Below are 15,047 nucleotides of genomic sequence, written 5' to 3' on the forward strand. Positions count from 1 at the left end.
GGTCCCAAATTCAAAGATGGATTTAAATGTATAATGAATGTCAGATGTGACTTTTAAGAGAAACTCCGAACTGTTTCTGTGCTGGATTAATTTTTTCGAGTTCTGAGTGTTGAACCCAAAACTAAATTGATTTTCTTCTTAGTTATTCCTTTGACAAACCAAGCCTGCAGGAAGTAAAAGCCTGTTTTTAAGAGGCATTCACATGGATAGCAATTTGCAGGAACAAAGTGACCTGACATTGTTCATTTTCAAAGAGACTGTGCGATTTCTGATGTCACGAGTGACAGCGACTGTTGGCGATGTGACAAAGCTGTGCAGAGCGGCACGGCAACCTCCAGCCATTTAAATGCTGACAGTGTGAACAAGGCTGTTGTGCTATTGCTCACAGCGGTTTATTTTAAACCAGGGTGTCCAGTCCTGCTCCTGGAAGGCCAATGTCCTGCAGAGTTTAGATCCATACCATAATTAAAACACTCCAGAATCGAGGTCTTTAGACAGGATTGGGTAACCCTTCTTTAAACTGTTTTTTTTTGTTCTGTTTTGTTACTTTCAATCCATATTACACGCAAACAAACAAATAGGAATGTGTCAGTATAGTTTAATTAATGTACATCTTCAGTGATGCATAATGATTGTAACTGATGCTTTGCTATTTCTAATTTGATATTAATGACCTCTATTACGTTATGTGTGATATACTATTGCTTGACAGATTTTCAGTATATTTTTGAGATTTATTCCTGCATTATTAGAAGAAAAAAATGTTTCGCCAATGTAATGCCTTCACCACTTGTTTTATGGTCACTGTGGTCATTGAAGTTTTAGTTTTTAGACTACCATTAAAAGTGTAGTAGCAAAAGTATTTTTGATAATGACCCTCAGAAATTACAGAATGATAAATAGAAGGCCATTGAAGTGGTTATCAAGCTCCTCTGTTGCTGAGCAGACTATCATGTGCTGTTGTTGGGATTTTGCCAACATCAGTGATTGATCCGTTCTAAATTACCACAACAACATAATCACAAAAAGATCAACCCAGTACAAAAGAGTCCCAGATTTCAAAGCAATGCAGTTATAGAGATTTGCTATGACATGATTATGTTTGTGCTTGGTAGGTCACTGTGCTTTTTGTGTACAGAATGTTCCATATACTGTATACATAATAACTGTTTCATTTGCTGAAGATATTTTTTAATCTTTTTGGATTTCAGATTTCTATTTTTCCATGTTTGTTTATTTTAGCCTTTTTTTCAAAAAGCCCATTGCATGTTCTAAATATACAGTAGAGTACAATACTGAAAACACATTTCAAACAATACTGTATATCCTGATATTAATTCTTTTATACAGTTTATTTCACTTGTTAGGTAGTTGCCATCAATATGACAGTTGCTGGTGCAAACAAGTGTGCAAAAATGCATCTCTTAGCATTTCATATTTACTTTCAGTGTTAGAGAAAGCTCTTTAACTTCCCACAAGAGCTTAGCGACACAGGGCCAGAATTGGAGCAACAAAAATATCACAACACAAGCAAAACACATTTGACAGATTTATTTATTTATTTTGAAGTGTAAGTGAGCGCTGATGCTCTTGCCACCATTATAGGGAATCAACAGGGAATAGTGTGCTGGGAAAATAACAAGCAAAATAATTAAATATGTATTTCCAGAACCTGCTGTTTTCATTCTCAATATTCCAACTGTCTGTTATCCGTGCTTGTAATATTCGAAAGGAATTGTACAGTGTTTTTTACTTGAATGGAATATTTTACTGTCAGTGTGGATATCCTGTGGATTCTGCGGTCATGTTCTACTTTTTATATTGCTCATATCCATGCTTTCTCTATGCCAGTTTTTAATGATTTCTGTCATTGTCTCTTTGTTACATTCAGACACATCACATCTAATAAGATGTTCTGCAGTGCATTATAGATCAAAATCATCCATGTTTGCTTCACTGAGTGCAGTGATCTTTTTTCTCTGATAGGGAATTATATTACATGACCTCTGACACAACCTTTCTTTGTAGTATGACAAACAATGTAAAAATGCATGTTACGGTACTTGGTCTTTTGTTTGTTTGTTTGTTTTTGCCATATGGGGGTATTAAACACACTTGAAATCCTAAACGTTTAACTATCAGTTTGAGAGTAAGAGTAAGTGAGTTATAGAAATGGACAGTGATCTACGTTATGGAAAACTGAAATAATGGCCAAATAATTCTTTGTGACCTACAGGAAGGATCAGCTCAACATAAAAGTTGGTACATTTTTTAGTCATTCGTCACTAGTTGGCTACTAATCGAACAGAAATGTCCGACAGTTGGACAGAAAGTGTGAAGGGGAATGGAGTGAAGGGGAATAGAAATAGGAGAGGATGTGATGAATGTGAGGATGAGTCTAACCAGAGGGAGGATGGTCACCTCTCCTTCTCTTTTGAGCCTCATGCAGTTAAACACTCCTGACAGCCGCCATGAGCTACTCTAACAACAAGGAGCAGTGACGACAATTGATGGAAATGAATAGCTAGATACCGTGATAAAAGATGCCACACAGCAGGCTTCGTTTTATGATGCAAAACTTGACAAGAAACTACAGTTCTAAAACTCACAATTCCAATAAGCTATAAAACACGGGGTGAAATAAAGTGTCAGCCAGGCAAAATCTGTTGCTTAGCAACAAGAGGTATACATCTGGAAGAGGACAAAGTTGTGGTTCTTACACAACTTTTTCTCTTTTGTCTGAAACAGATGTCATCATTAAAAAAACTGAAGCATTGAATGTTTTGAGACTTTGAAATGGGGTTTGTGTGCTCTTGCATTTTAACATAAGTACTATCAAAAGTACTATTAATTTCTTTGTGTGTATTTTTTTTTTTTTTTGTAAAAATTGACTGAGTGCACCTTTCCCTCTAATGAAAAGGAGGATATTGGCATGTGTGTGTATTTGTGTGTGTTTACACATGAGAATGAAAGTGTCAACTACATTATATGGTTTTAGGAACCGTTAATATTCTGATGGCGGTTTTGTTAGCTTGCATTTACCTTGTCAAAACAAAATCTCATGACATAAGACACATTCACTTCCTCCTCTTTTTTTTTGTACAATGGCTGGACATATACTGACTTACTTTATATCTTTATCAGATCTGCTTTTATCTGATTTGATTTAGAGTATGTATCTGTATACATACTGTAAATCAAATCAGATAAAAACAGATCTGACAAAGATAAAGTTTACTATCTAACAGACAGGCACATGCAAAAACATGCATAACAGTGCAGTGTAAGAAAAGATTAGTTTTACAACATATGACAGGATCTTATGAATGATTTTTTCTAGGTCATGTTTGGATACATTTACATTTATTCTTTTAGCAGACGCTTTTATCCAAAGCGACTTACAGTTGGGGAATACATCAAGCAATTCATCTTAAAGAGGCAAATAGACACAGGAAGTGCTCATAATATCAAGTTTCAAGCATTGTTCAAATAAGTAGAAGATAGACAGGGAAAGATTAGAGAAAAGAGAGAAGTTTTTTTTTCTAAATGTTTTTCTAAAAGTCAGATAGTGGTCAGATAGGATACAAAGAATGTAATTCTTATTAAACTTTTGAAAATTAATTTCACTAAGGCACATGCATAGAGAGTCTATGGAGCTGTAATGGCTCGATGTTAGAGCTTGGTAGATATGGGTATATTCTGCATAGCTTTGGTAAGAAATTTTGTTTTTTGGATGATAGTAGGAGCATATACAGATCGAACAGAAAAGGTCCAAGGATTGAGCCCTGGGGGACTCCACAAATCATAGGGGCCCTCACAGATTTATAGCTGTTAATATTAGTAATCCCTGCTTTCTAAATATTATCCAAACCAACTGAGGACCTTCTCAGAGAGTGTTGTTCGGATTTCCAGTCTGTCTTGGAGTATATCATGGATGACAGTATCTAAGGCAGCACTAGGATCTAGTTATATTGGCAATGACATTTGTTTGAATCTGTATGTAGGCATATATTATTAAGCAGATTTGACATTCTCCAGGTATCGATTTGTGTTTACAAATTTGTTATGCTAAATGAAGATAACTAACATTGATTGTGTGCAGTTATCTGGATTGTTTTTAGAAAGGATTAGAAATTGATTCTAATAGACTTTGGAAAAAAAGTTATTTTCTGTATCTAATATAGGTCTCTTTCTATACATTTACACTTTTTAAAAAGGATGTTGGCAGTGTGTCAAGACAGCCAGTGGACATTTATAAAATGCTACACTGTTTCTTCCCGGGTTTTGCAGTCAATTGCTTTAACATTAGTCATAATAACTCATTTATTATGTTGCTGTATTTCGAGCTGTTTGACCTTAGTGCAACATGAGGACTTGATGATTACCATATACACAAACAATCAGTTTGTGTGAACACTGAACAAACTATTTTTGATGCTAGTATAGATGTTGGATATACACATGTAGTCTACACTCTAGTGTCTTTAATTTATCACCTCTATGGGAGAATTGAAACATGATGATCTTGATATGTTTGCTATTGAATTAACCGATTGTTAAAATGACTTAACTGAAAGAAGATTATTTATGAGTTTTAGGGTTATTTACTTTATAATGGCAATAAATTGTTCCCATCAAATATTTGGTTTAAATGATTACTTGAAGTAAATTTTTATATTTGTATTTTATTTTATTTTTTTATTTAAATTTACAATCATCACTGAATTCATAAAATCCAGTATTGTCCATTGGACCTGCCTTTTGTTCGTTAAATGGTTTTTATAAAAGACTATACAGGATGGAAAGTCAAATTGGACAAAGGAAAAAGTTACACTACCAATTAAAACAATCTTTCTGCAGAAAAGTAATTATCAAATGTAATAATTCATATTTAATTTATTACATTAATTTTAATATTTTAAGATTGGAAATTGAAACACTACCAATTAAAACAATCCTTCTGCGAAAAAAATAACTATCAAGTGTAATAATTCATATTTAATTTATTGGATGATTTATTTTAATATTTTAAGACTGGAAATCTGGGTCTTTTACAAAAACAACAATTAGTATCAAACATGGCATAGCTCATGCATTTTCACAATAATTCATTGTGATGACACCCAGAAATATCAAAATACCCTTCTCGCTACCCTTAGAAGAAATACCCATATTTGCTACACAAAAAGAACCAAGTCCTTAGTACAGTCAAAATTTACCTGTAAATACTGTACATACACACAACCCCAAAAATTTTTTTTTCTGTTTTAAAACATTTCCCACTGCGGGAAAATCTGAGATATCTCTCTGCCAAAGTAGTCAGCCAACTGTAATCTATACTGATGCATCATGAGGGGGAGAGGGTCAGTTTTAGAAATGCATCTCAACCATCTTTTCATTGATCCTTCCTTTAATTTCTGAGTGCTAAAAGATATTTAGTAGTGAGCACTATGGTGAGTGTATATGTGTGTGTGTGTGTGTGTGTGTGTGTGTGTGTGTGTGTGAACTATTTTGTGCATCTGCACTTTATGTTCTTTTCTACAGCATTCAAACAACAATCAACAACAAAGCTTTAATGATACAAGTAATTTTTTCAACTTTGAAAAATGTGTGAATGAAACTTTTAAGCATCTGGAAGCAGACTCATTCTCTCTTTCGTTGCCAGACATAGTCAAAGAAACAGTGGCAGAAACACTAGGGGCCATCATTAGAGCAAGTGCTTTAACACAACAGACGTAACACACATAATGAGAACACCTGCATTGCTGTGTGTTTTGTTCTCTCCCCTTTTGTACAGTTGAAGAGAATTCTTCTTACCTCATCCACATCTTACATCCAGGGTGTTTTAATGATGTTGTGTGGAAGTGGATGAATAAAGGTCTTCTAGACTGCGGCTGTTGTGAGAGCTTAGTCATTTTAGTCCATTATTATTAACTGAAGAGATTAGAAACCATCTTAATGAAGTTGAGCTCATAATGAAGAGGACAGAAAGAGGAACGTATTGAGGCAAGGAAATTCAAATGGGCTACTCAGTATCCTAAGAGACAGTGCTTTCATAATAGGGTGCTATTTTTTCTTGGTGTGTTCAGTTTCCCATCTGGTTGAGTATTCACTTTTGTGTGTGTGTGTGTGTGTGTGTGTGTGTGTGTGTGTGTGTGCATTTTTGTGACAAATGAGGACATAAATTTGTATAATGACAAGGGTATAACATAGGTATTACAAGGAGAAGGTGACTTTTCAGGACATTACCCCATGTCCCCACTTTTCAAAACGCATATAAATCACACAGAATGGAGTGTATTGAAAATCTGAAATAGCAGAAAGTTTCCTGTGAGGGGTAGGTTTAGGGGTAGGGTTGGTGTAGGGCAATAGAATATACGGTCTGTACAGTAGAAAAACCATTACGCCTATGGGATGTCCCCACTTATCACAAAAACAAACCTGTGTGTGTGTGTGTGTGTGTGTGCTTCCCCAATTCATTTGAGAAAGTGTCGTTATGTGCTGGATATGTTCATGTCTGGCATATGTGGGTCATTTTCATCTCCCCACAATATTAAACTCACAGTTTTTAAATATAGAAATTTCATTAGGTTTTTCATATTTGTAACATGAAAACGGGCAATTTGTTAAGAAATAATCTATCTTTTTTTCCTTTCTCTAAATTAATTTAAATAAAAAGCAAGTAAGTTAAAAAAAAGTAATTGTATTCCACAATTACAACAATTTTGCCACTAATAAAGTTTTCAAATAATAAAGTTAGCCTAGGTTGTACACAAACATATTGTAGATATGTGATGTGGAATATGAAACAGAATATTTTCAGTCAAGTTGGACAAAGGAGTCCAAAATGTTATTACATTTTTAAAATGTCATTTCCACCACCGCCATTTCCATTATCAAACTGTAATTTCAGATGTCCATCTACATATATCATTAAATTAAAAAAAACACATTACAGAAAGAATTCAGGGATGCCCTCTGTTGGATATATATTAATCTGAACTGACTTGAGCTAAATAGAGTTTATTATATAAATATCTTCAAGCTCAATATTATTTATATTTTGATACACCCATGTTTTGATGCCAATTAATGAAAGATATATTAACTGAGTGAGATATACAGTAGATGAAATGTGTGTTTACTGACTGTAATGTCTAAAGAGATTTACTAAACTGATTTTAGCTGATGAATGTGATTTAATTAATGTAGTAGTTAATGTGATTTATTCTTCACAGCCTCTAAACAGGAAGTGTTTCCTATAGATTAATATGGCTCATCTAGATGGTGTCTCTCTGTCTCTTTCATTCTGTGTGTGTGTGTGTGTGTGTGTGTGTGTGTGTGTTGGGGGAGGGACTGTACATGGCAAGAGGTATGACAAAGTGTGTTGTTCCTAAAATCCTTATCTTAAGGAATATTCTTGGACTCAAACATGTTTCATGCTACTGCACAAAAATGGACTTATATGGTTAAAAAATGAATCATATTTAATATCTAGTTTATATCTAAATAAATTAGATATAGTTAATATCTAAAAATGAGTGACCTTAAATACATGTGCAGTGACCTAGCAAGTATGCAGTGCCAGTTTTAGTAGAAGTTATTTCTATCAGAGGTTGGCAGTTTTTCTAAGCTTTAACTAATCATGATATCTCACCTATTGGCCCTTTAATGTGTCCTATAGTGTTTTTTTTACAACACTGAATTTAATTTATTTTAATGTCAAATTCTGGGACATATTCTAATTAGCAATTAGTCCAATTCAAAGTAGTCAAAAACAAATGCAAATGATTTACTGCAAGTCACAATATGTATGGCATTATCCATTCATTTTCACTTTATAATCAGCTAATTTCTTTGTATTTTATTATTTATTTCTTATATGTTTTATTGCTGATTCTTCTTGAGTCTGTGGCAATACACTTTTTGTCTTTGGCTCTTTGACTGAACATGAGGTTATAAATTGATATTGTTTTCAGAAGATACCAGAGATAATTATAATTTACAATGAAATGTCTGCAACAGAAAGTAGTGTGAGCATGTTGCATGTGTAATAAGGTTCTCTGAGGAAGACTCAAATGAGAAGACAGTTTTTCACATGCCTTTGAAGTGCTGCCCAAATCACAGACCCAGCTCATTATTTTCATATACAACCAGCTCAGCTGCTCTTGAGGATCAAACAGTATATGATTCAAATCCTTCAAAGGGGATGTCAGGTTTCCAAAGATAAAAATAAAAGTCCTAACATTTTATGAAAAAGATTTCATTTATGTACTAATGTGTACAATGTGTACTAATGTGTACATTTATCTACACCACAAAACACACCTTTAAATTAACAGTTTTGGCTTTTAGAGAAATTATAGTGGCAACAAATTTTGAAGGATTTAGTACAAGCTAAGCTCAATCGACAGCAATCTTGGTATAATGTTTAGGGTTATTATAGTTAGCTAAAACTAAAACAATAAAAAGGTTTATATTTTATGTTTTTTAATATTTTATTATGTGCTAAAAAATTTTCACCTGAAATAAAAATGAATACAACTGTATGTACAGATTTTTAAAAAAAGCTAATAAAAATGACATAAACACAACAAAATTATTAAAACTTAAATTTAAAATGAAAACAGAAAATTTAAAAAAAAAAACTCAAAACATTAATAAAAACTATGATTTTTAAAAGCACTTACATTAATTCATCTGTTAAAAAGCTTAAATAATATATACAGTAGGTTTTAGGTTTTCAAGGTTTACAGTGTTTACAGCGACAAAGTTGCAAAATATCAGTAAGTGATATATACAGCACATTTATTTTGAGAAATGTCTCTGTTTTTTTTTTTTTTTTTTGCCATACACAAAAAAGGTCAATAGGGTCACCTGTTGCTTTGGACCCCACTGAATTTCATTGTGTGGCTAAAAACAGTTCTTTTGTCTTTCACAGAAGAAAGAAAGTCGTGCAGCTTTGGAACACACATATTTTGTGCAGTTCAGGTTTCCACATACTTTTGGTCATGTTGTGTATATTGTGAGTCATAATATGAGTCATATAACAATAATTGATGGCATTGTGAGATCAATCCTGTTTGAAGATTTTGCAGGTGTTTGTGTCTGTTCATGTGTTACCTCAAACAGTGCTGCTATGTGCTCATCTTTAGAGACCGATGCAACTGGACAGAAGAGTGACAACAGCTGTTGAACAACAGAACAACAAACACACACACACACACACACACATGAAACAGTAATTACTGTAAGCACAGATGCATTTAAGATAGATGCCTTACTGAAATGAATTCTGGATCTTTCGATCATTACACTGTGTGTGTATGTGAGTGTATAAAACATCAAACCTTCGTTTTTCCCTATAGCAATCATTCTTCCATCATTACCTCAATTAAATCAGAGAGCAGCCCTGAATAATGATGTAGGAACCAAGCCACTTTTATACAGTATAACGGTCAATATTTGCACAAGCGTACCAGGATGGAAGGAAAGGATAGAGAGAAAAACACATATAGGTGGGCGTAGTGTTTGCTTTTACAGGATGACAGAATTATATTTTGTATGTTGTTAGGTTTTGATTGTGGATGTAAATTACAAGATGAATAAAGGTTTGAAATAACTCATGAACAGTAAAGCAGCCATAAATCAAGACATAAACAAGCACCTATATATACTTTCACACAGATACCTTATATACCCACACACACCCATGTTTTCATAACGTAACTTTAACCATCTGGCTATATAGATTAGATAGATAAAACAGCAATATTTTCAGTACTTCTTTGTTGCTAAGGGAACAGAAAACTAGCACCCTTGGTGTTAGTCACAGACTTCTAACACCCTTCCCCATGGTGGTAAGTAGTGTCATATAGATCTTTGCACACACATGTTAGTGACCCTTGTTTCTGATATACAGGACTGTTACACAAACTGAAGAATTTCTCTCTGCCCTGTTTTTTTCTCAGCCCCCCATCCCACACTCTTTTCATCATACCCTTGCTCTTTTCTCTTTGTGTACGTATCTGATGCTTCCCAGCTCTTTTGTTGTAGATATATTACTGACTTCGTGATTTACACCACTCCTGTTTTCCATCCAAGTACCTGCAGTCTGGGTGCTTTAAAATACCACATCTCTGTAGGCGTTTGTTATGTGTGGTTTGTTTTTGTCTGGTGCAGGCAGTGGATAAATTCTCTATCACTAAAAAACAATTGGGAATTGCTGTTTGTACACCATCACTGATCCTTTGATAGCACCAAATTAATGCTTTCTATAATAGATGGTCACAAACACACACACTGGTTTCACTATATGATAGAGGACACAATCAGTGGTAAACCTCAAGCCAAACCCTACCCCATAAACCGGTTGGCATTATTGAATGTAAAAACAAAAAGGATTTTGTGAGTCTATCAAAAAATTGAGAACCATTTCAAATGTTTTGACAAAAACAATGAAACAATGAAAAATATTTTTGACATATTTCACTATTTGTGAACAATATTTTCAAGAATTTGGCCCTCACAAGGATATCCAAACACACACAAACACACACGTTTGTTTCTGTGAATTGTGGGGACTTTCCATTTGGTTACTGTGTCATGTATTTCATTTGCCATGTAGGGCCTAGCCTACATCTGATAGCAATCTTTGTTGTAAATAAGATATTTATACCGGTTGTGAACCAAGAACAGTTGATTTTAAATAAATTGATTTTTTGAATTGAAAACATTTAAATGTTTAAATATGCGCCTTTAGATCCATCGTCTTTTTTCTGGTTATGTAACACGCTTTGTTGTCCACTGGTCGCCGCTTTATGCCGCTCCATTATCACAGCTCTACCTCAAAGTTTGGCTGAACTTGTTGTCCACTGGGGGCGCTAGAGGCCGGCCGTTTAATTTCTTGCTTCAAATCTTGTGAATCACGGCGTTGTCACCGGTCCAGTTTCACCCCGCCCGTCCGTCCGGTGTCCGTCGCGTAGTCGCTATGGACGCACGTCACTTTGTTAAACTACCCCAACTTGGATTAACGGACGTTTAGCGTCTGCTTTCGCCTTCGACGCAACAGAAGAGACTCGCCGGACGCGGAGGGATGAACAGCGACCCCGAAACAACGGATCTTACGCCTGTAACGTTATATCCGTGAACCTCTATCCGCACACAAGACAATGCTCAGACATTTGTGGACGTGTTTTGTTGTTGTATAGTTGTTTCAGTGATGTTACTCGGCAAAACGTGATTCTGTTGCCCTGTAGTCATTACGCTCTCTTTGGAAAGATATTTCTGAATGCCACAAACTTTTAAGGGTGTAAATATTTGCCCCTTGTACGCCGCTGCGAGGATCTACTGTTACCCGTGCTTGCTTTGAATACAACTCCAGCCCGGGGCTCAGAAACTGGCCCACAACGAGACATTTGTCTTTTAGGGAACGTGTGGGGTTTTTACAAATGACGGCTCCGCTTAAACGAAGGAGTCGGAAGCGTTAGAGGAAATGTTCGGACTTTAATAAAGGAGATCTTTTGTGATTGCACGCGGACAGAATGGCTTCATATGTGGACAATAGTTTTCGGCACGCGATCATGAAGAATCCTGCCGACAGGACGCAACAGGTAAGAGACCACTGTTGCCTAGATAGGGAACACGCTAGATTTTGAGACACAGCTTGCGTGTTTGTGATTGTTTACGTACTTCGCTGCTACGCAATAGATAACGTCAATTGTTTTAAGAAACTGTAGACTGTCTAAATGAAAAGTTTATACAACTAGAAAACGGTTTATCAAGCTGCCCTAAAACGTCTCAAGAAAACTGTTTATACAATTGAAGCTGGCTTAATTGTTTCATTTAAACGTTTTAAACATTAAACTAAAATCAACTTGCGATGTATAAATAGTTTAAAGTAGACGTTTTCGTATACAGTTGATTTAAATATCCGAATAAAACAGTGTCGCCAATTCATAGCGGCATCAGACATTAAATACATTGCTTCATTTAGACCAGCTTGTTTAAAGGCGCCACAAGCTCCAGTTCTACTCATTTTTGGGAAATTGTGGTGTTCCTTTAGTATGCAGCCAAACAAAGTCGAGCAAGTTACTATTTTGTTCCACATCTACGCTCAGTTTTGTCGTAATCGGAGCCCACAGGGTTTTTTTAAAGAGTTGCTTAATATAGTCACACTCATCAGAGTTGGTAGGACCTTGTTTCTGTGGTATTTCAGACGCGTATTACTCATCTATCGGAAGGGAGTATTTCCTCACAATGCCCTGCAGTCCAGACTAGATCATCCTCATTTAAACCATCTGAAATAAACAAATGGCACAGCGCCATTTAGCCCCTGACCACAAGCTCATTAGAGTTTCAGCTCTGTAAACTACCAGCATTGTATGAATGTCCTCTGTCTGGTCACTTAAAAAACTACGCTTGACTTCTGTGTGTGGGATTTTTGGGTTGTGAGTCTCCAGCCCAGGAATTAAATTAATCAAAAGAATGTGAGGAATGTAGTTTATAGTGTAGGCCCTTCAGATCTGGGCCTCTTTGTGCTGCCATGAAGAATTAAAGCAGTTCCTTAAAGGATTTCATATTTTGCTTGTATTTAGTGTGATATGTTTAGGTACACTGAATACTCTGCAGCCCTACATAGGATTATGGATCAGGCCCTGGGACCTCTGACTCTCAGGGGCCTCAAGCTGAGAGAAACCCAAAAGCCACTGTTTGAATGTGTGCTGGTGGCTGTTGGCCCAGTGTGAAATAAATGAAGAGATAAGCACTAACACCTTCTGAACACATTATTGCAGCTTTGATGTTGTGTACTAACTTTTGCATAATTAAGTAATTGCATTGTGCCTCTGACTGCAACATGTTTGTTAAAAATCTGGGCAAGTAACTAAAAGGTTGTATGTTTAAATCTGCCAGGGGTTCATCCATGAGCAATTTCTGTTGTGTGCTTTAACAAGCAACTTGCTTCCAGTTTCCAGTGGGGTTTTTTTTTCAGTAAAATGTGTTGTGTAACTGTTACTTTGGATAAGTATCAGGTCAATGATAAATTAGTAATATTAGGCTAATCCACTAGATAAGAGATTTTCAGTTGGTTATTAATGTGGGTCCTTGTGGTAATCAGATTATCATGTTAAAGTAGTGTTTTCATCAAGGACCAGGCTGGGTTAAGGCCCACAAAGTTCTTTTTCATTCTTTATTTAGGGGTGAAAAGAAGTTCAAAATACCTTTGCAGTGGTATACTATTAACAAACATCCCAACGTGTTTAGATTAATATGTAAATTTAGCAAGTTCTGCAATTCGGCAATCCAGTCAAGTCACGCCACAATTATTTATATAGCACTTTATACTGCTTGCTCTAAAGCAAGCAGCTTTATAGTATAAAAAAAAAACTGCATCGATGACTCTTTCAATTAGGATTACAGATCATGTGTTCTTGCTTTCACTCATGGACATCTGATCTCGGACTGAACAGAAGAAATGAGCTGGAGAAGATTTCTACGTCAAAAGCAAGAGCAAACTTCTCTGGAAAGGTTTTTTTTTTTTTTTGCCAAGATGTTTTGAACTCAAAATTTTTTAACTTGTTCAAAATGACATCACACCAGTTCGTTCTTCGCTTTCACTTGTGCCTTTAATGTATGCCTATAACTTTTGTGAGTTTTTTTGTTGTTTTTGTTGTCTCTCTTGTTGTTTGAAGTAATGTTCCCCATATTTACAAATTGCAGTAATTTAGACATCTACTACTTATCGCCAAAACAGCGTTAATTAATGTGAAGTACAAAGAGTGCTGTTTTTGTAGCATTTTCATTGGATTATTTCTTTTCATCAATTTATTGTGGTGATCAAACATAGACTGTGCATGTGCGTTAGTGATGATTGTGGCAAAAAATACACCTATTTGTGGTTCTAGTAGAACTAGATTTGAAATCAACCCTCCCAGCCTCCCTGTATGATTAGCCATGATTTTAAGTTTTTTTTAAACATGTAGATGAAAAGATTGTCAATATTACATATCAAAATAAACACAAAAATCCTTTTTATGTGGTAGATTTGAATCCATTAACATGATCCCAAAACAGTTTTGAACCAGATGTAGTTTTTTTTTGTCCTTTTAATTATTAATATTTTTACAAACAGTACTCCCTCTCTCACTGACACTTTGCATACAGTTAAAGTTGTGATTAAATGGAAGTGACAACATCTCTTTTTTTTCCTCTGTTGTGCCAAAAAAAGGTAACTTGTAGTAAATTTTGGAAGGGCGGGGTTTATACAGACTAAATGATTGGAGAAGTCTGGTATTTGTCACCAGAATTTATGTTTTCACTGCTATTATTGTAAATGAAGAGGTCCGAAAAATGAGAAACACACATGGATGAATCATTCACAATAAGATCTGTAACTAGTGGTCGACCGATATTGTTTTTTTGGCAGCCGCACTCAGTATTCTGGGAAGTTTGTGTGCATTGGGATTTGGGAATCATATTTTTTCAAATAAAGCCAAGGTGACACTCATTTTACATACAGCACACGGTGGAAATGACATGAATATGGCAGTGGGCAAATGCATAAAGCACAGCATAATTTGAAATCACGAGTAAAGTTTGTCGATCGCGCGTCTCCAGTGAAGCTGAACTCTTCACCTGTCCGCATTCAATTCACACGGATCGACCGTCACGCAGAGAACACGTGATCATGCAGGATACAAATGCACACTTCACAAGATCTCACAACTGGATCCGACTAATTTTGCAAGCTTTGTGAAATTAAATGTTCATTAGTCATTCAAAGATTTGTTTAAATTATATAAATGCGTATTTGCTGAATGCTTTTATATTATTAGAATCTATTACTAATAATATAAAATCAATCGTTATAATACTTTTTGTATGCATTTTAATTCTTTTCTTTAACCGTTCTATCTGATTATTAAACAGACTTCTATCCGTATTAGACAGAACTGTTAACGACGACGGCGAACAAGAGGGAGAATGTGAGCACTGTGCTGCCTCTGTCAGCGCCGTCAAAATAAAAGTCCCGCCTCGAACGCATCGGC

General features: G+C 35.4%; 1 protein-coding gene across 5 annotated transcripts in view; it reads left to right on the forward strand.

Annotated features, from left to right (window-relative positions):
* The first annotated feature begins 10,892 nt into the window (after window positions 1–10,892).
* Window positions 10,893–15,047, forward strand: part of LOC107745058 (rap guanine nucleotide exchange factor 2-like) — a 45,646-nt gene continuing 41,491 nt past the window's right edge. For all 5 annotated transcript variants that reach the window (XM_016558884.1, XM_016558888.1, XM_016558889.1 and 2 more), the window contains exon 1: window positions 10,893–11,612. In XM_016558884.1, the coding sequence (XP_016414370.1) occupies window positions 11,544–11,612 (69 nt within the window). In that variant the 5' untranslated portion in view covers window positions 10,893–11,543. The remainder of the gene's footprint in view (window positions 11,613–15,047) is intronic.

This window comes from Sinocyclocheilus rhinocerous, unplaced genomic scaffold (assembly GCF_001515625.1).
Source record: "Sinocyclocheilus rhinocerous isolate Xijiao unplaced genomic scaffold, SAMN03320098_v1.1 scaffold888, whole genome shotgun sequence".
Lineage (NCBI taxonomy): Eukaryota > Metazoa > Chordata > Actinopteri > Cypriniformes > Cyprinidae > Sinocyclocheilus > Sinocyclocheilus rhinocerous.